This window comes from Microcebus murinus, chromosome 14 (genome assembly GCF_040939455.1).
Source record: "Microcebus murinus isolate Inina chromosome 14, M.murinus_Inina_mat1.0, whole genome shotgun sequence".
NCBI lineage: Eukaryota > Metazoa > Chordata > Mammalia > Primates > Cheirogaleidae > Microcebus > Microcebus murinus.
In genome coordinates, this window is record NC_134117.1 from 15,137,192 (window position 1) to 15,162,172 (window position 24,981).

General features: G+C 34.3%; 1 protein-coding gene across 1 annotated transcript in view; it reads right to left on the reverse strand.

The window, feature by feature from the left end:
- Positions 1–16,450: 16,450 nt before the first annotated feature.
- Positions 16,451–24,981, reverse strand: part of NHLRC2 (NHL repeat containing 2) — a 58,505-nt gene continuing 49,974 nt past the window's right edge. The window contains exon 11 of the mRNA XM_012772368.2: positions 16,451–24,017. Coding sequence (XP_012627822.1) covers positions 23,761–24,017 — 257 coding nt within the window. The 3' untranslated portion in view covers positions 16,451–23,760. The remainder of the gene's footprint in view (positions 24,018–24,981) is intronic.

Genomic DNA, 24,981 nt, shown 5'->3' on the forward strand with positions numbered 1-24,981 from the left:
ATAAAACCATGCTGGTGTTTATTTGAAATAAGAGCCCTGGACTGGGCATTCTGGATGCCTGGGTTCTAAGGCCAGTTTTGCCACTGTCTTAGTCCAATCAGTTAGCCTGGACTAACATAAACAAAATATGTTAGCCTGGATAATTTATAAACAAAGGAAGTTTATTGCTTACAGTTCTAGAGGCTGAGAAGGCCCAGATCAAGGTACCCGCAGATTCATAGGTGGATGGTGACTTCTCGCAGCACCCTCACATGGCAGAAGGGGCAAGGAGCTGGGATCCCCAAGCCATTCATGAGGGTAGAGCCCTCGTGACTTAATCACGCCCCAAAGGCCCCACCTCTTAATACAACTGCATCAGAGATTTAGGTTTCAACATATGAAATTTGGAGGGACACCCGCATTCATACCACAGTAGCCACTAACAATGGGACTATGGCTCAGCCACAAACTCCATGGGCCTGATTCCCCTGAGAAAATGATGGCTCCACTAGTTGATCCCCATGGTCCTTGGGCTCTTGAGTCTACAGACCAGCTGTCACAACTGTAACTTCCCACCTTGGGGGTTAATAAAGGTGTGAGATGACAGTGTGGGCCCATCTAATGAAGCCTATCTTACAAAAAGATGTCTTTCCTCTCAGACATTTAGTCCAAAGGAAAGACCCCTCCTGGCTGTGCTCTGGGGTGACACAGAAGCCAGCCACCACCAGGGTATTCATCTGGTATGTGACATTCAGTGCTGCTGCCCAGTATTAGCCTGACAGGCACTGTGGTTAAATGGGGGTGCTCTACTTGGTGAAGAGACAACTTTAAGTGAAACCTTTGTGATCATCCAAATGGCCAACAAAGCTTACCCACCACTTGATAAGAGTGACAGAAGGTCTTTACAGGGAGTTGAGGAACTTTCCATGTTTAGTTCCAAATGGCACATCCTTGTCTCTGTGTTGCAAGCAGGCCAGCTGTCCCTCAGTGGGAGCGTGTGCTGCTGTTTCTTCCCAACATGGGTTTACGTGAGTGACCCTGTGGCGACTGCTCTACCTGAAAGCCAGGTCCACTCACCTTAACCAGAAGAAGCGCTTACAAATCAAATGCTGATCTGTCACTTTTAGATGAGGAAACTGCCTTTTGCAGCTTGAAAATGGGCCACCAGTTGTGTGTCTAGTTTAATTGCTTACTTGTCAGGGTATAGATATCGTTTTAAAGTGCTATATAAACAGAATAAAAGTTTCATAGCAAACCACGAGAATTTACATGAAGAATGCATTTTCTCCCCATAACTCGCTCCCCGTGCAAGCTGTTTGCCTTCTGTCTGCTCACCAGCACCCACAACATCTGCAGGAAGGACGCTGTGAGAAGTCCCAGGCTTTGTTGTCCTGATGGGATTGCTTTCCGCAAAATGAGTGATTCTCTTGCTGCTCTCTGAATCGTTCTTATACTTACTCTCTATATAAAAGACTCGAGTATAAAAGAGAGAAGGCTCTATTTAATCCACCATCTTTTTAAAGCAGAGACTGGTGTGAGAATTAGAGTTGGATGTGAGGTTCTAAGTGGCAGAGGGTGGATGGAGGATGGTGGTGACAAAGAAAACATTGAGCTTAAAAAACAATGACAAACTGTCAATGAATCAGTGAATGCCTTATGCCCAGGCCCAATGCTGGGACATAGAGCTGGCTGTTGGATTCACCTTCTAAGCCTTCTCACGCAGAGGAACCCAGTAGATCAGGTTCATTCAAGGCACTGCACACCTTTGTTGGGCTAGCTGAGACCTGCTTTTTTGTTTTTTCTTCCTTTCTTCCTTCCTTCCTTTTTAAAACCAGAGCATCCCATCTGTATTGATTTTCTATGCTGCTATAACAAATTAGCACAAACTCAGTGGCTTTAAACAACACAAATTTATTATCTTAGTCCTGGAGATCAGAAGTCCAAAATGTCTCAGTGAGCTAAAATCAAGATGTCAGCAGGACTGCAAACCTTCAGGAGGCTCCATGAAAGAATCTGTTTCCTTGCCTTTCTCAGCTTCTAGAGTCTGCCCTTATTCCTTGGCTCAGGACCCCTTTCAGAAATAAGATTATTCCAACCTCTGCTTCTGTGGTCACATCTCTTGATCTGTTGCCTAGGCTGGAGTGCAGTGGCACGATCACAGTTCCCTGCAACTCCAAACTCCTGGGCTCAAGCAACCCTCCTGCCTCAGCCTCCCAAGTAGCTGGGACTACAGGTGTGTAGCACCATGCCTGGCTAATTTTTTTCAATTTTTAATAGAGATGGAGTCTCGCTCTTGTTCAGGCTGGTCTCAAACTGACCTCAAGCGATCCTTCTGCCTTAATGTCCCAGAGTGCTAGGATTACAGGCATGAGCCACCAAGCCCAGCCGACAACACATATTTTTAAAGAAAATATTTTCCTTTGCGGACCCAAAGCTGTCTTTAAAAGATTCCTTTCCTTCCCTGCCACCTAGAATCACAATCTCCAAAGGAATATTTAAAAGAAGGAGGTAGATTGGATAAATGTTCATGAAATTTCCTCTAGGCCTTTCTTACTTTTGGGGGAAGCATAGCCTGATGTGGATTAGGAGATTATGTTCATTTGTGATAAAGTTTGGGGTTAGGAAAAGGCAAGCTAATAGCCCTTTGACAAAGGCCAATTTTATGTCATCGTTTTAATCTTTAATCTGGTTACTACCATATGTTGTTTCTGAAGGATTAGTTAATTAAAAGACCTTATTTTGACAAATAGCTTGATCAGCATTGGTGACATGCCAGAAAATGAGAAAAAAATATCAAAAATTGTCAACTGCAGAGATGTAGAAAGACAATGCTTAATAACTGTTTTTGCTTAATAAAATTTTAGTTTTAATTTCTGTATCTTTCAATTGTATATATTTAAGGTATACGAGTTGATTTGATATACAATACCTATACACTATGAAATAATCACCACAATTATGCTAATTAACATATCACATCATATGGTTACGTTTTTTGTATGTATGTGGTGAAACCACTTAGTATCTACTTTCTTAGCAAATTTCAAGTATACAGTGTAGTATTGTTACCTATAGTCACCATACTATATTCTCAATTATCCAAAAATTACTCATTTTGCATAACTGAAATTTTGTGCCCCTTTACCAATATCTCCCCATTTCCCCTTTGCCCTAGTCACCACCATTATACCCTCTGCTTCAGTGAGTTTGACTACTTTACATTCTACATATAAGTGAGATCATACAGTATTTGTCTTTCTGTCTCGGTTGATTTCACTTAGTACAATGTCCTACAGGTCCATCCATGTTGTTGCAAATGCCAGAATTTCCTCCTTTTTTAAGGTCAGATAATTTTCCATTGTATATATACATCATATTTTCTTACCCATTCATCTGTCAATGGACATTTAGGTTATTTCCATATCTTGGCTAAGGCTAGACAAAATTCAGCATCCGTACATGATAAAAACTCTCAACAAATTATGTATAGAAGGAATGTATCTCAACATAATAAACACCTTGTATGTCAAGCCTACAGCTAACATCATACTCAACAGTGAAAAGCTGAAAGTTTTCCCTCTAAGATCAAAGAAAAGATAAGAATGAATGCCCACTCTTGCCACTTCTATTCAACACAGTACTGGAAGGCATAGCCAGAGATATTAGGCAAGAAAAAGAAATAAAAGGTATCAAATTGGAAAGGAAGAAGAAAACTGTCTTGGTGTGTAGATGAAATGATCTTATACATAAAGAACTCTAAAATTTTAGAACTAGTAAGTGAATTCAGTAAAGTTGCAGGATGGTTAATAAAAATATAAAAATTAATCTGGACTAGAAAAAGAATAGATTTTACTCCCAATTCATAATCATTTAATGCAATAAATGAAAACTAGTAATTATTTTTAAAAACATGATTTAAAATACACTGGTAATAATGATGACAGTGGCTCTGGGATTAGAAAGTCTCTAAATTAACAGTATTTTTGAGGTAAAATTTAAACTCTAGTACCAGTGTCTTAGTCTATTTTCTGTTTCTATAACAGAATACCAAAGACTGAGTAATTAATAAAGAAAAAAGAGTTTATTTAGCTCACAATTCTAGAGGCTGGGAAGTCCAAGAGCATGGTGTCAGTATCTGGTGAGAATTCCCTGTACTTTCTGCTTAATTTTTCTATGAACCTTCTTGCTGTGTCATAACATGGTGGAAGGCATCACATGACAATAGAGCAAGAGCATGCATGTCAGCTCAGGTCTCTCTTTCTCTTCTTATAAAACCATCAGTCCCATCATAGGGACCTTACCCTGATGACTATTTAATATGAATTACCTCTACAAAGCTCCACCTCCAAATACCATCAACATATGTTTCCAACACATGAAATTTGGGGGACACATTCAAGCCATAGCATCTATTAAGGAAGTACTAACCAGTTAGAATTCAATATTGCTGTTTTAAAAAATAGTAGTAAATATTTACATAAAGATAATTTATGCAACCAGATGTTGGGTTTAACAGAAAAAGACTTCAAACAGCCACTATAAATAAATGTATTCACAGAACTAAAGGAAAACATGATTAAAGAAGGAAGAAATGGTAACAATGTTGCATCAGATAGAGAATATCAATGAAGACATAGAAATTACAAAAAAGAAGCAAATGAAAACTGTTTTAAAAATATAATAACAATGAGAAAATTCACTAGATCAAGAAAATGAGAAGATAAGTCATAGACTGGGAGCTAATATTTGCAAAAGACATATCTGATAAAGGACTGTTATCTAAAATACACAAAGAACCCTTATAGCTCAACAATAAGAAAACGAACAACCCAATTAAAAAATAGGCAAAAGACTTTAACAAATACTTCACCAAAGAAGACATACAGATGGCAATAAACACATGAAAACATGCTCAACACCATACATCATTAGGGAATTGCAACAATGAGATACCACCACACCTATTAAAGCAACAATGAGATACTACCACACCACACATTTTTAGAATCGAAAAATGTCTAAAACACTGACAACACCAAATGCTGGTAGGATATGGAGTAACAGGAACTTTCATTCACTGATGGTGGGAATACAAAATGATATAGCCACTTTGAAGGTAGTTTGGCAGCTTCTTACAAAACTAAACATACTCCTACCACAGAGCCCAGCAATTGCAATCCTTGATATGTACCCAAAGAAGTTGAATACTTACGTCCACACAAAAACCTACACACAGATGTTTATAGCAGTTTTATTCATAATTGCCAAAACTTGGGAGCCACCAAGATGTCTTTCAGTAGGTGAGTAGATAAATAAACTGTGGCACATCCAACAATGAAATAGTATTCAGTGCTAAGAAGAAATGAGCATTCTCATACTGCAAGTATTGGGAAAAGAATAAAGAAAAAAAGAGAAGAAATTAGCTATCAAGCCATGTAAAGATAATCTGAAAAGTCTACCTACTGTGTGATTCCAATTATATAATATTCTGGAAAAGGCAAAATCACAGAGACAGTGAAAATATTAGCAGTAACCAGGGGTTAGTTGGGGGAAAAGGATGAATAGATGGAGCACAGAGGATTTTTAGGGCATTGAACTATTCTGTGCAATACTTTAATAGTGGATACAAGTCATTATACATTTGTCAAAATCTGTAAAATGTACATCAGGAGTGAACCCTAACGTAAGCTATGGACTTTGGGTGATAAAGATGTGTCAATATGGGCTTATCAATTATAACAAATGTACCACTCTGTTGTAGGATGTTGAGAGTGGGAGAGGCTGTGCATGTATGGAGGCAAAGCATATATGTGATCTTCCTGTATTTTCTGCATAATTTTTCTATGAAGCTAAAACTGCCCTAAAAAGTAGTTTATCTAAAAATATCCATTAGAGGGGCTTGTCGAGCCTCTACTGTTGAGCATCTACTATTGGTAGACGTACTTTAGGTTCTCTGACTATAAGGGAATGAAATTAGAAATTAACAGCAGGAAAAAAATGTGGGAAACTCACATATATGTGGAAATTAAACAACACACTCCTAAATAACAAATGAGTCAAATTAGAAGTCAAAAGAAAATCAGTTAGGCACGGTGACGTGCACTGGTAAACCCTGCTACTCAAGAAGCTAAGGCAGGAGGATTGCTTGAGCACAGGAGTCCAGCCTAGAAAACAGCAATATTCTGTGGCTTACAAATCAGAAAATACTTTGAGATGAATGACAATCAAGACAAAATATACCAAAACCTATGGGATGCAGTTAAAATAATGTTTGAGGGACATTAAATAGCTATAAATGCCTATAATAAAAAAAAAAAGAAAGATCTAAAATCAATAACCTAAACCTCCATCTGAAGACACTGTAAAAAAACTAATCCTAAAACAAGAAGAAGGAAGGAAATAGTAAAGATGAGAGAAAAAATAATGAAATAGAGAATAGAAAAACAATAGAGAAAAATCAACAAAATCTTTACAAGTTGGTTCTTTGAAAAGGTGAACAAAATTGATAAATTTTTAATAACCCAAGAAAAAAAGAAAGGAGAATCAAATTGCCAGAATCAGAAATTACAGCAAGGACATCTATAACATCCTTACAGAAATAAAAAGGATTATTCAGGAATACTATGAACGACTATATGTCAACAAATTGGATAACTGAGATGAAATGGACAAATTCCTAGGAAAATAACTGTATTAGTTTCTTAGGATTGTCATAACACAGTACTATAATCTGGGTGGCTTGAAACAACAAAAAATTTATTTTTTCAGAGTTCTGGAGGCTAGAAGTCTGAAATTAATGTGTCATACTCACTTTGAATGTTCTAGCAGAGGATCCTTCCTTTCCTCCTCATAGCTTCTGGTGGTTGCCAGCAAATCTTGGTGCTCCTTGGCTTGTGGTAGCAAAACTCCAATCTCTGACATATGGCCATATTCCCACTCACCTTAACTTAATTGCATCTGCAAAGACCCTATTTTCAAATAAGGTCACATGCACAGATTACATGTGGACATGAACTTTGGGGGGACACCATTGAACTTAATCAGATACAAACTACTAAAACTGACCCAACAAGAAACAGACTGTCTGAACAGATCTATAACAAGTGAAGAGATTGAATCACTAATAATAACCCAAAAACTACTTACAAAGAAAAGTCTAAGCCTGGATGGCTTCACTGCTGAATCTACCACACATTTAAAGAATAATACCAACTATTCACAAATTCTTCCAAAAGTAGAAGAGGAGGGAGCACTACTCAACTCATTTTTTGAGGTCAGAATTACCCAGATGCCAAACCAAATGTATTGCAGGAAAATCACAGGCGAATACTTCTTAAGAATTTGTACACAAAAATATTCAACATAATGCTAGCAAACCAAATCCACTAACATAAATAAAACAAATTACACCATGACTCAATGGGGTTTATCTTAGGAATGCAAAGTTGGTTCAATATCCAAAAATCAATTAATATATATTGATAGAATTTTTTTAAATGACATGATCATCTCAATAGACACAGGAAAAGCATTTGAAAAAAATCTGACACCTTTTCATAGTAAAGATAATCAATAAACTAGGAAAAGAATGGAAACTCTTCAACCTGATAAAGGGCATCTGTGAAAAACCCATTGTTAACACTGTACTTACTTAACTGTGAAAGACAGAATTCTTTCTTCCTAAGATCAGGAACAAAACATGTCCACTCATGCCTCTTCTATTCAATATTGGACTGGAGGTTCTAGCCAGGGAAATTAGGCATGAAAATGAAACAAAAGGAATCCAGATTAGAAAGGAAGGAGTAAAACTATATTCACCAATAACATGATCTTATATATAGAAAATCTCAGGTAATCCACTAAAAAAAACTACTAAAACTAATAAAAGAGTTCAGCAAGGTTGCAGGATAAATATACAAAAGTCAATTGTATTTTTATACACTTGCAATAAACAATCCAAAAATAAACTTAATTGCAGTCATAATTAGTTCCAAAAATACATTTATCAAAAGCAGTATAAAACTTATACCTTGAAAACTATGAAACATCATTGAAAGAAATTTTAAAAGACCTAAATTAAAGGAGAGATATTCCATGTTTATGCATTGAAAGACAATATTGTTATGATGGCACTATTTTCCAAACTGATCTACAGATTCAATAAAATCTTTATCAAAATCCAGGATGGCTTATTTAATTGACTGCAAATGTGATGTTTATTTTTGGACTCTTAAATGTATTCCATTGATCTATATGTCTGGCTTTATGCCAGCACCATACTGTCTTGACTGTCCTAACTTCATAGTAAGTTTTATAATTCGGAAGTGCGAGTCCTCCAAATTTGTTCTTCTTTTTCAGGATTGTTTTGGCCATCTGCATCTCTTAAATTTAAATGTGAATTTTAGGATCAACTTGTCAATTTCTGCAAAATAGAAGTGGCATAAATGAAATCCTTATCTTGTTCCTGATCTCAGGGGAGAAGCATTCGGTTTTTCACAAGTAAGTATTACCATTGTTAGCTGTGGGTTTTTCATAGATGCTTTTATTAAGTTGAAGAAGTTCCTTCCTATTGCTAGCTTATGAGTGTTTTTATCATGAATGGGTATTGAATTTGGTCAAATGATTTTCTGCATCTATTGATATTATCATGTAATTTTTTGTTCTTTATTTCATTGCTAGGGTGGATTACATTAATTGACGTTTGGATGTTAAACCAACCCTGCGTTCCTGAAATTAATCCCACTTGGTCATTATTCTGACACCAACTGGTATGCTGCAGTTCAATTCTGCCACAAACCAGTCAAACTTTGTTCCCATCCCATAAATTAAAGGGTGTGGTACACAACAAGACTGCCCTCACTTCAGATTAACTGGCTACATGAGAGTCTGAGGGACTCTCATGACCCCCTTGGGGTAGATAATTCACTATAATGTTTGACAGAACTCAGGAAAATACTGTACTTATGATTACAGCCAAATACAGAGTCATGTAGGGTGAGGTCTGGGAGGGTCCTGAACACAAAACTTCTCCCCATGGAATCAAAGTGTATCACCCTCCTGGCGTATCAATGTATTCACCAACCAGAAAGCATGGATCATCATATCCAGAGTTTTTACTGTGATTTCATTACATAGGCATGATTTGTTAAACACTGGTCATGTGATTGAACTCAATCTCCAGCCCCTGCCTCCCTTCCCTGGAGGTTGGGAGACTAGGCTGGTACAACATGGCTCAACGCTCCAACCTTCTAATTACATGGTTAGTCTTTTCAGCTCCCATCCTGAGGCTATTCAGGGGTACACAGAAAGTCATTATTAATAGTATAAATTCAGGTGTGGTCCAAGGGGCTCATAAATAAAAAATACATTTCTATCACACAGGGAATTCTAAGAGTTTTAGAATCTCCATGCCAGCTACCCAGGGAAAAGACCAAAATCTTTATTATGTAACAGTCATAGTTCTTTTTTTATATGTCACTGGCTGGTTACAGTTTGCTAGTATTTTTTCTTGAGGATTTTTTTGCATATATATTCATAAGAGATATTGGTTTTTAGTTTTCATTTCTTGTGATGTCTTTGTCTTATTTTTGCATCAAGCTCATAGAATGAGTTGGAAAGTATTCTGTTATTTTCCAGAAGAATTTTGTGGAGCATTGGTACTAATTATTCTTCATATGTTTGGTAGAATTTACCAGTGAAGCCATCTGTTCTTAGGATTTTTTTTTTTTTTGGTGGGATGTTTTCTAATTACTAATCAATATGTTTATTTTTAAAGGTCTATTCAGATGTTCTATTTCTTCTTGAGTCATTTTCAGCCCTTTTTTATCTTTATGGAAAATTTTCTATTTTATCTAAGTTAACTTGTTCATAGCATTCATTTATAATCTATTTCTGTAAGGTCAGTAGTAATTTCCCCTTTCATTTTTGTTTTTCTATGCCACTGTTCTGTGGTGGAAGCGAGGTCAGTGCCCTGCTTTTCTTGGAGTGACAGCCATGCTTTGTGAATAGGGCACTAGGGGCAGTAGCCTGTGGTCTCCTTGGCTTGCCTCTTCTGATGTGGAATCTCTGCCCTGCAGTGAGTTGAGTTGAGGGTGTTGGGGGCTTCAGTAATCTCAGCTTGCCATGCCTGGGGCAGAACCACCACTTTTTAAGTGGGGGTTCAGTTGAAGGAAGAGAGCCCCTGGACTCAAGGCTGCACTCACCTGGAATTTAGCCTTTTCAGTACACAGCTGGGGGAGATGAAGATGTTGGCACTTTACTGGGAACTAGGGAAGAGAGAGTCTCATCCCCTTGGCCATAGCTGGAGTAGAACTTCCATCACATTGATCTGGGCAGGGGGAGGGAAGAAAAGTCATGGCTCCAGTGCCACACATTCTCACGGTTCTTAACAAGATTTAGATTTTCTCATTGGCTGTATGCCCTTGGCACAATTTCCAGACAATTTAAATAGCTATTTTAACATAATTTTCACCAGTTATTATTGTTCACTGGAGAGAGGAGCCCCAGAGCCCCTCATGGGCCATACTGATCTCCAACAGTAGCTATCCTTTCCACAGAATGTGTAGTTTAATTGTTGGGTTTATAACTTCAGGGAGCTGTGAACAGTTCCTGCTGGGCTGACAGAAAACAGAAGACTGGGAAAGAGGACCTAGCAGGCATACATGTGGGGTTTTAATATTGAATTGAAGAAAATGGTAAAATATGAAATGATTTAACTTTGAAAAGATGTTAAGGTTATAAAGAACCAGTAAATATGTCCACTGAACGACAAACAAGTGGAGTGCTTACAACACAGAGCAAGGTACACATATTAGACACAAGGGATAATCTCCTAGCAGGGCTGTTAAATAACAGAATGTACTTCCCATAAACTTTGCAGAATAGCATTTGAAAACAGGCTAGATCCTTATTTTTGCACAGTTAATCTTATGAGTGACTAAAATGCAGCTTCTCTATTACCTCCTTCATCCAGGTAGAATTTGACAGATGCACTTTATTGACACTAATTATTAATATAACTTTAGGTTTTTTTTTTTTTTTTTTTTTTAGACAGGAGTCTCATTCCGTTACCCTGAGTAGAGTGCCATGTCATCAGCCTAGCTCACAGCAACCTCAAACTCCTGAGCTCAAGTCATCCTCTTGCCTCAGCCTTCCAGAGTGCTAGGATTACAGGCCCGGCCTGTGACTTTAGTGTTGTACCTTTTACCAACAACACTGAATCACAGCAAAAACACCCAAGAGCTTGTCATAGCAAGCTGCAAGAAAATAAGGCTCTTGGACACATGGATGATTATTTTGTTCTTACTCCAGAAAGTTAAACAAATAAAAGCAGGTGTTTTTTTCTACTTGAATTTCAGCGAGGGTGACTTAACTGTTCTGTTATTCCTGCCCAAAGACAGGGAATGGGGTAAAGAGCCTTGTTACCTCCCTTGTAATGCCTGATTTCTTAGGTCATGCCAGCTTCCTGAACATGGGTAAGCTATTGTTTTTCCCTTTCCATGATGGGCAGATAAACTACACTTCAAATATTTATCCTCCTATCTGGCATACTCTAATAAGGGACCTGGTTGTGGTGTCATTTCAAATGAAATGCCAAATATAGAATAATTTCAATTTAAAGAGACAGAATTTAATGAAATGACTTTTTTCAAATTAAAATCTTAAACATATTATGGGAAATGAATGCTTCTCAAGTATTGGCAGGATTACAGAATTTAGTCTTTCTTGGGGATCCTCTCAGTGATTTCTTCAATAAGGAGAATTAATGGCAGACACACTATACAGTGATCGTCTGTTAGCTTCCCTTAGCCACTGAACTTAAAATATGCTCAACATATTTTTAGTCATAATTCCAAAGTTGGATTAAAGTCACCACTTATTAAAACTGTACCCTAAGATTCACTAGAATTGTGACTTTGGGGTCACAAAGGGAAAACTAGAAAGTGTAACTGGTCAAACTCACAAATTACACACACACACATATATAAATTTGGCATATATACATAATTTAGCATATATAATTTGTGTGTGTATATCTCACAATAGAGATACAAGCATTGTTTAAAAGTTACGAAGATGTTTTCAAACTAAAAAGCTGAACTATCTCAATTAAAAAAAAAGTCAACTTACAGTGCTGTGATGTACAGCAAAACAAAGTACAGTACTCATTAATGTAAAAAAGTTTTCTCACTGTAGTTTCATAAAAAATTAATGATTTAAAAACAGACTTGAAGCAATCCCATTATTTATGTTGAGGGGCTTATCCTGCTGTTGGAAAATAATTAGGCAGCATTGACACGTGTCGCTGCACGTGTTGAAAGGCAGATTCCTGAGTGCAGGAGTTCCGAAGTGTTCATGGTCACATCAATGAGCCTCCCTATTATCTCATTCACTGCAGTACAATTTGACAGATGCACTTTATTGACACAAATTATTAATATGACTTTAGTGCTGTCATTAGATTAGATCTGCTCCTTGACAGCTGGCAAGATAAGAACTGAGTACAGAATATCATAAAGGTCTAGATGTATTCCACGTGTCATGAAAAAAAATCTCGTAACAAAAAGCGGTATATTCCTTGGAAAATTGTTAAGCTTGAGGTCACAAATCTGTAAAGTAACATGATTACTGTACGTTGGATAGCCCATGATTTTTTTCATAAACCTTCATTACAATGGAGTTTTAAAATAGCCCCAGTAAGCCTTTATAGATACATGAAGGATATTTCAAATATTTTTTATGAACTATTCATAAAGAAAAAAAGGGAGGGGAGTGAATATCAAATTTGGCTTTTCTCAAGATCCTTTTAGGTCAGAAGTTTCTTACCTAGTTAGGAGTTCAAAATATAAATGAATTAGCTAGGGACTGGAGTCACAAAATATTATTTCCACTAACAAGGTTGCATTTCATTAACTAAAAGCATTTTAGGCCTGGCGTGGAGGCTCATGCCTATAATCCCAGCACTCTGGGAGGCTGAGGCAGGAGGATTGTTTAAACCTGGAGTTGGAGGCTGTAGTGAGCTGTGAGACCCCATCTCTAAAAAAATAAATAAAACTTAAATAATTTTCTGAGTCTATTAAACTTTTGTGTATCTGTAAATGTACTATGTGTATTGGTTTGTAGGGTATGTCTCTTTCTAAAAAATATCAATGTCCTAAGGCAAAAATGACAAATTATTTTGAAATAAGACTAAACAAACTTATTTTATATATATATATTTTATATATATATATTATATATATGTTATATATATATAATATATATATATTAATATATATATATATTCCCGATCAAACTCTTAGAAAGGCCTAGAACTTGAGGTGCTCTGGTTCTACCTGAGGTGAGAAATACTTCAATCAACTACCTTATGGACTCAATTTGAGGACATTCACTGGCAGAAAATTTACTGCTCTCCATGGCATGAATAATCCAATGTTCTGAGCATTTACTAGTTGTTAGTTGCTGTTTTCTAACATTATCATAAAATAATTCTGTGAAGTATTAATATGCAGTTGTATAACTAGGAAACTGAATGTGATGGAGATGGAGTAATTTGCTCCAGGCCATTCTGCTAAGCAACAGGGTCGGATTAGCTGCCACAGTTGGTATCTTAGATGTAACACTATGCTGTGTGGCAAGTTTACTCTCATTTTATATTTTTCTTCACGTACTCTAACCATCATAGGCTTTTTTCCCCCTAGTCAACATTTATTTATTCCACACAGTTTCTTGTATTACTACTCCTCATTACCTTTCTGGCTTTTTCCAGAATGTACACAAAGCAAGTCGCATCATTGAGGGAAATGAAGTAAACTTTTTCTTTCACTTAATTTGTTTTAAAAAATTACAATATTAATTTGTAAGAATTCAAACAATACAAAAATAATAGTCAACATTAGTTCCCTGCTATCCTCTTCCCCAAATTCAACTCTATATTGTTGCTGGGAATTTGTGTGTCCTACCTAGTATTTCTATTTTTTTTCCTATTTATATTTTCATATGTGTGTATATATGTATGTATATATATATGTATTTCTACATATATGCAGGCAGTCCTTGCTTTCAACAATTCTGATATGCACAATTTCTGTTACATGGTTTAAACAACACTAGTCTCCAAATAACACAGTTCAAATTTTACTTAGCATGGCCTATTAAATGTAATTATTAAGTACAAATTTTACCGTTGGCTCTTCAGTCCACAAATCACTATGTAATAACAGATGTGCCCCATGATCGGTAACCAATAACGTCACTTCTTTCAAAGTCTTTCAGTGACTGGTCACTGTGCATCTGTTATTCAGCTAATGAACAGACAGCAAAGTGCATAGTCGTATTGCCTTCTCGTTTCCTAGTGATAGAGCCACATGACATTTTACAAAAATGTCAAAAGACGGAACTGGCCAACAAACACAAAAAGCACAGCAAAGAAATGAAAAGTGATACACCGGAAGTAAAATTTGAGCTGACTGCAGGAATGCTGATACTGTCGCTGTTTGACAGACTCCAGATAAGAAGCCAGGGAAACTCAGTGAAGGTGAACTTATCAACATAAATGAGGAAAATGGTTGTAATGAAAAGACGATTAACATTATCATAAAATAATTCTGTGAGGTATTAATATCCAGTTGTACAGCAAGGAAACTGAATGTCGACAGAGATGAAGTAATTTGCTCAAGGCCACTCTGCTATCTGTGCATGAGCTGAATAACATGCACAGTGACCAGAGGAAGTGATACTGGCATAAAACTACACATTAAAGAACTCTTAGAGATATCTTAACAACATTGAAAGCATCAAAGCAAGAAGTATGACATTTGCCAAAGCACAGAAAAGATGCTTACTCTGTATTGTAAATTATACCATTAGAGGAAAGCAAGCACTGTTTAAATACTCTTGTTAAGCTTTTTGACACATAAAAACTTGAATTCCCAATATTTACAATGTTTTAAATTATGGTGTACTAAGTATTAGCTTTACTATATTTTTCATTTCCTCAGACATTTATGATTAACAGTAAGAGGGCTTTTAACATTTTTACTTACATTTTTAAAGGTCATGAAACAATCATATTTCTCCCGATTGATTATTGAGATTGCTTTGCACAGTTTCAGCTTGAATAATCATTTTTATGGTCTTGCATTACTGTGTAAAACAAGGCCTATTTATGCACATACGTATGTGCATGTAAACATATGCATGGAGCTAGTTTTGAAAAAATTAAAAATGCATATTGACATTAATCCTGAAACCTGTGTTTTTCACATAACAAGGGAGTACAAACAAGTAGATGTTTGTAATTCAATGGCTGCATTGTATTTCATTGTACAGATGGACTGTTGTTTACTTAATATTTCCCTGTTGACAGACATCTAAGTTGTTGTCACTTTTTCACTATTACGATGCTGACACTTTTGAGCACATATACAAGTATTCTACTGAAATAATTTTTACAAGTGCAACTACTGGGTGAGAAAGGTAGAAAAATGTTCAGCCTCACTGGTGGTCACGGCAACGCAAATTAACACCACAATGAGATGACATCTTACATTTGAATGGCAAAAATTTCAAGTCTAACAATACAATGTTGGAGAAAATGTGGATCCACTGGTTCTCCTATACTTTGCCAAAGTGAATGGAATTGATAGAATCACTTAGGAAAACAGCAGCCTACACAGCCTCTGTACTTCCTGCAGCTGGCTGTATGACTGGGCTTTTCTCATCATTCAAATGCAACTGTGAGGCCTGGACATAAAACAGGTGTTCAATAAATAGCTGAATGAACAAACTTGCATTTCTTGATTTAGTGGGACTGAACATCTTTACATAATCTCTTCTGTGAATTGTATGCTCATATTCTTTGCCAATTTTCCAACTGGGTTGTCTTCCTCTTAAGAGTTTATAGGAGCTCTTCACATATGGTACACATTAATCCTATGTCCATTTTATGCTTTGAAGGTATTTTCTTTCAGTTTGTTATATCCCTTTAACTTTTTTATTATACAGATGCTTAAAATTTTTGTCACACACATCAATCTTTACAATCATTGCTTTTGGGTTTAGGTCATTCTTAGGAATGCCAGCCATCCTTACTCCCAAAACTACTATTTTCCTTTATCTTCTTCTGGCATTTTTATAATTTTATTTTTATGGTAAGTCATTATTTCCTTTCAAATTCTGTATGTATAGTGTCAGGTAGAAATCTAATTTTTGCTGTTGGTTGTTGTTCTTTCTAAATGTTCCCAATATCATTTACTGAATATATTACCCTTTCCCAATATATTTTCTAAAAACCTATATAGCAATGTTATATGATTTGATTTTGAAGTATCTGCTTGCAGAATTTTTTAAAACTAAATACTATGCTCCCCGTTTCCCCAAAATCTCAAATAGATCATAGTATATAGGTTTCCAGGTATTAAAATTATCTCATGATATACTTAGAAAGCATATTAAAAACAGAAACATGGTGTTAGAGAGAAAATATTTAATCTATTTCATGAAAAAAATGTACAAAGCTTTAGAAAAGAGGCATTAGGTTTCCACATACAAGTATAAATCCATTCTCGCTTTCTATGATCACTTGTATTACACTCTTTAGAGTTATAAAGGCCATTGCACTCTTATTCCAAACAGTCTTCTGTTAACATATGCACTTGAAAAAGTCACTGAAGAATACAGTCTTGAAACAAGTGTAGAAATACAGTGTTGTATAAAAATATATTAATCTGTCTACATGAAACACTTAAAAAATGCACACCAAGTAAATTCTTTTACAACTAGACCATGTCTAGAAATACTAATACATGAACTTGTAAATTGGATTTTCACTGTATTTTTAATCATTGGAGAAAAAAATAAATATCATCAAATCTTTGGAATGACAGACATGAAATCAGCACATCAGACTAACGCTAATCTCAGAAATAAAACCACAAACTTTATCCACACACAAGACAGGAAAGAGTGCGTCTAAAATTTGACATGTTTATGAAATGTTACAATTTGAAACAGTGATAAATATATATAGATATCAATCACACAGCTAACTTTGATTTGTTCATAATCCACATGTGAAGCAATGACAGCAATTACAACATTTCTAAACTGCTCTCTGTGCACCTTAAAAGTGAGAATTCAAATTTTTAAAAAATATTAACCTACATAAATATAGTTAGAAAGGTATGCCTCAAAGTAGAGAGAAATTAATTTGAATTCACATAGGGTATTGTTCTCTTCCTTTGAAATTTTAGGAATTCTAGGGAAAAAAACCCACCATAATAAAATTTTTCTGTGTCTGTTATTTGTGTAACCACAGTTCCTCAGTGAAACTTCTATAGAAACTACTATTGCTTTTATTGAGAGGGAACCCTAAGGTGTAGAGAGGAAGTGGTAATTTATCTTTTATAGGTATATACTGATGATGAATATCACAGGCATGCATGAACAATACATTTCAACTCTATAGAGAAAAACCTGCTAGCGTTTTGAAAAGTGTAATAAACACACCAGGTATACCTGCACTTGTTCAAAGAATGAATGTTTCTGGTGGGACTAAGAATAATGACTATAAATTCTAAAAAGAAAAGATAGTTGCATGACAGAGTCCTAAATTTTCAGATAGGAACATGTCTATTTTTACCTTTCATTAGCATAATCTATCAACTAATGTTTTCTCACATTTACTTCAACATGTATTTCCCATGAGCTTAGCACACACTAGATAATTATTCCTACTTAAATTGGGAATATTTAAATATGAGAGCTGATTTTTTTCTCTATTTCTCAGCATCAGATTATGAGGTATCCTTTCACATTTCAAATAGAAATATGTAACCAAGTATATTAAAATAACAAAAGGTAGTAAATGATGTTTGTCCATATTATAGTTTTAAGCTTCCAATATTAAAAATATCTGACAATTTTGCTTAACGCTGTGTTACTTAAAACCACCAGGCCTCTAAGTTGCTGCTTAAAGAGAAAGGAATTCACACCATACCCTGACAGTCACAAGAATGCTTTTTGGTATAAGGTTGTTTAGTGCTCATTTGTACTTGCTTAGTGCTTTTTAGTATACGGTTGCTGGTATAGGTAGGGAAGTATATTTGGAAACACTTGTGATACTTTCCTTTCGGTCCTACTGTTTTCAACAGAAAAAATGTCCTTTGGTACACTTGAGAGCGACATGCCAGTGAAGAAGAAGGACACACCAAACAATGAATAACTATAACTAGGCAAACATTCCACAACAAGTATCTAAGGTTTTCATTTTCCAACTCTAACCTTTGAAAATATTAAACTAAACCAGCACACTAAGAAGAGCTACAATGGAATGGGTATAATCAGAAGAGCTGTGTGGGGCTGCCTCCTGTCCCATTCTACCCAGGCTCTCTGGGATCAGATCAGCCATCTGAAAGCCAGAGACAGCCAGTCCAACCTGCAGGTCTAATATGTGGAAGGGCCAAGGTTTGTTAGTTATGGAATACATATACAGGCAGATTAGTTGAGCCTTTAATTTTTAATACAATTCTTTATATTACCCTATTGTTAAGAAGTGAGAGAAAAGCAAACTTTTAACTATTCAAGACAAAATAGTAACTTATGGCTAGCAGTAATTCTTCATTTAAATAAGCTATGTGCCACAGGTGGAGGAAAAGGCAATCTTGGTGATTAACAGTGAATTCTACTTTTAAAGTATGACACTATTATCACTTTCTTAAGTTGCTATCCATTTTCTTATGGACTTCAGGAATGGGATTTTATAACAAAATCAACTGCACCATATTACTTAATTAACCAACTATTTAACAATGAAAAGATGTTTGCATTCTGTATGTGGATGATCATGAATCACAATAATTGGTATGTAGCACTTTGCTTCATTCCTTTTAATAGTACCTAATGCTAGAATAATAGGTTGAACTTGGTGAAAACTTTAATAGAATTGCATATATTTGAATTATTTAGGAGAGGTCTACATATCATTGTTATTTATGAAAAAAGAAAGCAGAAGACTATATTTCTAGAGCTCCCTTTGGCTAATAAAACAAAATTTTCTTAAATATGAGTAAGATTCTTAGGGTCAAAGACAGTCCTGTGCTAGGAATCCATGATTCTTTATGACAAGGTCCTAATTACCTTTTGAAGACCAATTGAAACAGCACTGTCGGAACTAACACTGGAAAGCTTTTTCTTTAATATATCCACCTGCCAAGAAAAACTCTGGATAATATCTGAAATTAAGAAAGAGTGGTACATAAAATCGTTTGAGAAACAACAATTAAAGTCATCTAATTAAATGGATTTATTTAAATTTCAGAAACAATCATTGCCAGGACTTTGGGGTTCTATGGATCAAGTTGCTATATAAAGTTATGAAATATTTATGCTTTAAAAAAAAAAAACTACTTTGAGAGGCAATACAGCAGGGATTTGAGCAGACTCCCATGCAGGCTGTGCCACTTCCTACAGGTGTGCTCTTGATATGCTGCTGTAACTGCTTAACCTGTGTCTCAGTTTCCTTATCAGTCAAATAAGGAAAAATAGTATCTTTTTCATAAGGTTATTGTGAAGATTAAATGAATTAATACATGTAAAGCATTTAGAAAAGTGCTAGGAAATAGTAAGAACTCAAAAAATTTACTATGATTCTTATTACTTGATTTGAAAGCTTAAATTAAATAAGTACTCTTAATTTAGTAGTTTGTTTTCCCTCTACATCATGGAGTTAGGAGACCTGTGCCTGCATTAAAGATCCACTATTCGCTCTTAAATCATTTGACAGAATTGAGCCCCTACTGGCACCAGGTGCCTCTTTAAGCCCTGGGCATTATTCTGGGACCTTTCTGATGTCACCAATATTCCAAAGCTGTCTCTTCTGCAAAATGGACACAACATCTACGTGTCTCATTTATAAAGTTATTTTGAAGCTCAAGTGAGGCAATATACATGAAAGCACTTTGAAGATTTTGTAAAGCACCACCAGAGTGAAACTTTTTGGTTAAGACATAAGTATTCTGGTGCAAGTTGTTGGACACATGTAGGAATGTGGTTCAGGATGAGTATGTCTGGATCCTTTCAAAGCAAGTTTATTACCTCCAGTTCCAAAGGGTCTTTTTAAAAATTTTAATAAAACTATAGATATGCTTCTTTATTAATAAATATTATTTATAAAATAGCAATATGCTTCTTTAACCCCAACTCTACAGAGAATATTAACAAATAGTTGTTAGGAAAAATATTTTCCTTTAGAAATTGCAGTTGCAAAGAAAATGTCAGGTCATGTGTGTCTAGGGGCATAAATTACCTTTATATTAACTAAGCCAATGATTACCAGTTTCATTAATTACTAAATGCTTTATGAACAATATATCATTAAATACTTATAGAAATCCCATGAAACAAGTATATTAGCCCCATTTTATAGAATTAGATCTAAGTTACCACAAAGTTCATACTGTTAACCACTACATTGTGTTACACAATAAAAACACCAGAACAAAAAAGCCATAATAATTTCTATCTTCATGAAATCATATACTTCAGTAAAGAGAACTGGTAGATCTAAGGAACTCCAAACTATGTTCCGATCTTTGGTAATAAAAGTGACTTTAAAAAAGTTATTATGTAAGTGCTTACAATTCAGTTAACTTTAAATGTTTAAAAAATTTTAGTTTTCTCTGATTTTAAAAATAACAAGTTGCTCACTGAAAATAAATGCAGAAAAGTAAAATTACAATAAAAATATCCATAATTCCATCATTCAAGAGAACCATTACTGAAATTCCCTCTGCATATATTTCTATGCAATTATGAACTGCAGAATTTACTTAGGTTTTGATGATTGCTCTTAAACATGCCAAATATAATGACTGGATTCAAGTCTTTCCAATTCGCAGAGATAAATTGCAGTAAATTTTCAGAAGTTAGAAAATTATTATATTATAGAGATACGTATTTTGAGTATCTTCCCAAATTTTCCAACTATAGAACAATAAACAAAGAATAACTTAACTCAGTGGTATTAGCTCCAAAGTATATTGGCCATAAAAGACAAGTAATTCTTGAATTGATCTTTGTATCTTTGTATGTATATATACATACATGTATACACATATACACTACACACAGATACTCTTGCACACATACTAAACTTTTTTTGGTTTATCGCTTTCTGAAGACTTGATAGTACTATAATATTAATAAAAATCATATATTATTATAATAGTTAAAGGAGAAAATTTTCTCTGCCAAAGTTAGACTTATGAGTGATTAAACTGCAATGTTTTGCCTTATGAATAGGTTAAATATTTGCTTGAGATAGAATATTCAAAATAAGCAAAATTCTTTATAGGAATCGTATCAGTCCTGAGTATGAATTCAGAAAAAAAAAATTCTACCATTTGTGAAATGATACCACAAAAAGGGAAAGAAAAAAAAGTGACAAATAGGCAGAATAATTTAAGGCAAAGATTCCAGGTATTATGTCAAAGTGTGTATAATGCCACATTACTGGTGACATTAAGGTGACTTACACTAAAATATCACTTTTTAAACTATCACTGGACATAATAATTTACGTGACAAAAAAGGAAAATTTAAAAATATACAGAAATCCTCATAGAAAACAGAAAGCAGATATGGATCAAGAAGTTTTTAAAATAAACTTTCTAGTGCTTCCTCTCATGTAAGAGCTTTAAGCTAGTCATAAATTCCAGGAACCTATTTACATTGCTTTAGTGTGATTCATTCAAAATCATACTAATCCATGAAAAATAATATTTTTAATGTAAAAAACAATGTAGACTAAGAGTGGGTAAGAATGTTCAAAACAACTATACTTTGAAAGTCAAGAAAAGTATAATCTTGAGAGTAAACTAAAACTGTGTAAACAAAGGAGAATTAATAGATTCTAAAAAGTATTTTTGGATTTTCAATTTACATGAAAATATATCATACATACTGTGTGTGTGTGTTTGTGTATTATAATGAAAATCAAATTATCAGGTATTTCTAAATTAGCAACTTAAAACTATATATACTTTTTTTGGAGAGTGAAACAAATCATTTATGTCCTTAAACAGGAAATTTTTGAGCCAAAATATTCTCATCCTGTCCAACTAGAAATGAGAAATATAATAAGTGAGATAAAAAAATAACTAAGGCCTATTCTCTATAAAAGAGTATATAAACGTTATACATCCTTTTCTTACAGAACATTATTTGTCTAACTATGAAGAGAAAAGGCTATGAGGTAATTACATATAATTTTAAACAGGATTCCTTTTCATTTTACATTTATACTTCTCTTAAAAAATAGCTTTAGTAGGTTACTACCTAAATCAAAGTGATGATTTATATAATCTCTTATTTCAGAGATTTAGCTAACCTTATAAATAAAACAAACTATGTTTCAAAACTGTATTTCAAAAAACTATAAAGAAATGGGAAGAGACTTTAAATTTAGCACTGATTTTGAGGTGGAGGGAAGCACATTATGCCATATTGTCTATAAATATTTATTAAATAAATAAACATGGTTCATCTACTTTCTTAAAAATCTTGTAAGCTGATTAAATCACAAATATGTTGAATCAGTTTTAGGAATAAAACAATAGGCTTTTAAATAGTTATAAAGATAAATTTTGATAATAAAAAAATCTTTCAATTATCTTCAGTGGCTATTTCTCTTGGGGTTTAAAAAAATCAAAAACAGTATCATTAAATCACTGTTTTAGCCTTAATATTTTAGAGAGTGGTATATTAGGATATATTATACCTATTAATAGCATGACAGTACATCACATTGAAAATTTGACTTTGAAGTCTCAAAATGATTTTTAAAAACATCACAATAAATGATAATTTAAATTCTGAATATGGGAACCAAAAAAATGTACAACGAAACCCAATAAATCTGCATTCAATGCTTATAAGTGAAATGTAAATTTCCCAAACAACATATATAGCCATTTACATCAGATTCAGCTGTCACAATAAATTCTTTGTCACAGACAGTAATGTATCCCTAACTTCCTTTTTCCTTAAAAGTCATAATATTTCTGAAGACTCATTAATTATTTGGTAAGAATGTGTTCATTCAAAAACAAAGTTAAAGGAATGGGTCTATGTGCAACTTTATCTATATAAAGTTATAAGGCATTAATAATGATATGTTAAAATAATTTATGATAAAAATCAATCAAAATTCTCTTAAAAATATCTCAACTGAGACAATCACAGAAAAGAATAAAGATCATATTTACCATACGTGTATGCTTTAAGCTTACACTGTGATGAAAAAACTTTTTTTGGCTTACAACAGACCTTATGCCTTGAACAGCAGGTGTCCTTACACAACCATGGACTGAAACTTAAGTTCTGTCTAAAGTTACTGTGAAATTTACACATTCATGTGTGCTATTAATAAAGATAGAAAAAGTTAGTTGAAATATCTGGTACTATTATTAGTATTCACTGCAAATTATCTTAGGATAATATTCTCTCCTATAGTGTGGACTTTAGTCTTGTGCCAAACTGCAGCACAGACTACAATGTCATGGTCCAAATGATGATCAATGACTTAGCTAGTATGCAGCCAGAACAAAGGAATTTGTTCACAATAAAAAAGTAAGGAGCATAGCTTTATTTTAACATCAGTTGCTAGAACTGCGCAATGGGTGTCTTGGCATCCAGAGGCAGAAACAGAATTTTCTTTCATAAGTTACAGTAATGGTGAGGATGAGAAGTGGGGGCTGTGGCAACGGGTTGCTAGCTGGCTTGCTAAAACACATACCTGAGCTCTACTGGAGCCATGTGACCTTGCTCTGTATCAGTTATCTGCAAAGGCTGACTGAACAAAATTGCCTTCATCATGCAAGCACTGCTATCTGCGCTACAGTAATAAAGAAACACGCTGACAGAGACAACGGCTTCAAGTGACAGGCAATCACCAGGAATCTGCAGTAAAATTGTCGGCTGATTGGAAATGTTCTCTATGTCTCCAGATGGTATCTGGCCTTGAAGAAGCCATTCATTGCCTAGAAAATAAAAAAGTAAATTATTAAGACTTTGTAAGAAGACAAGGAGGAAATCAGAAAAACCTTATGAAAACTTTATTAATTCAATCAAGATATATTTATCAAAAGCCTCTAAGGGCTAGGCATTGCCTTCCATGGGAAGGACAGAAATACAATATTAATAAGATATAATGACCACCCATGAGAAGTTCCCACTCTGATGATCATTTTACCAATTATTATAATTATTTTGTTTGGACACTGTAAAATAAGTTATAAATTTATTTCTATTGAAATCAAGCTGAATACTACAAATATGGCTATAGAGCCTTAATCTCTAAAGTTAAAAATGAAATCCTTTAAGTTTGGAAATAAACAGGACACTTAAGAAAATAGATCATTTTTACCAAATAGATAAAAGTCTTCAGGTATATAACATAAAAACTTACAAAATAAGCTTTAGGGAATACAAATGTATATGCAACTCTTAGTGACTTTCTAATTAAAATAATAGATTACTGAATATCCAAAAATAGTAATAAAAAAATCCATGGATTTCTTTAGAAACAGGTACCACTGCATATAAATTCTTCATGGGCTCAAACAATATAAATACTTAAGAGATTTTATATACCTCATTTTAATACATAAAATTCTTCCTAGACTTAAATACACAGATTATCTATATAACAAAAATTTTAAAAGTTTTAAGTCTAATATTAGTCTTTAATATTTAAATATTTTAAGTCTTAAATATTTTAATATTTAAATATTTTAAGTCTTTAAAATTAAAATTTTAAAAGTTTTAAGTCTTAAAAGTTTTAAGTCTAATATTAACATTTTCTTTAAATGTCTTCATTTATCTCTAGCCTTCTCTCAGAAGGAGCATACATGTCATACTGAGGGAGCACAGACTTCCACAGACATTCAGCCTAAGAGGGTGGCAGATACCAAGAGCCAGCATTTGGGGAATGTGTCTTCGACA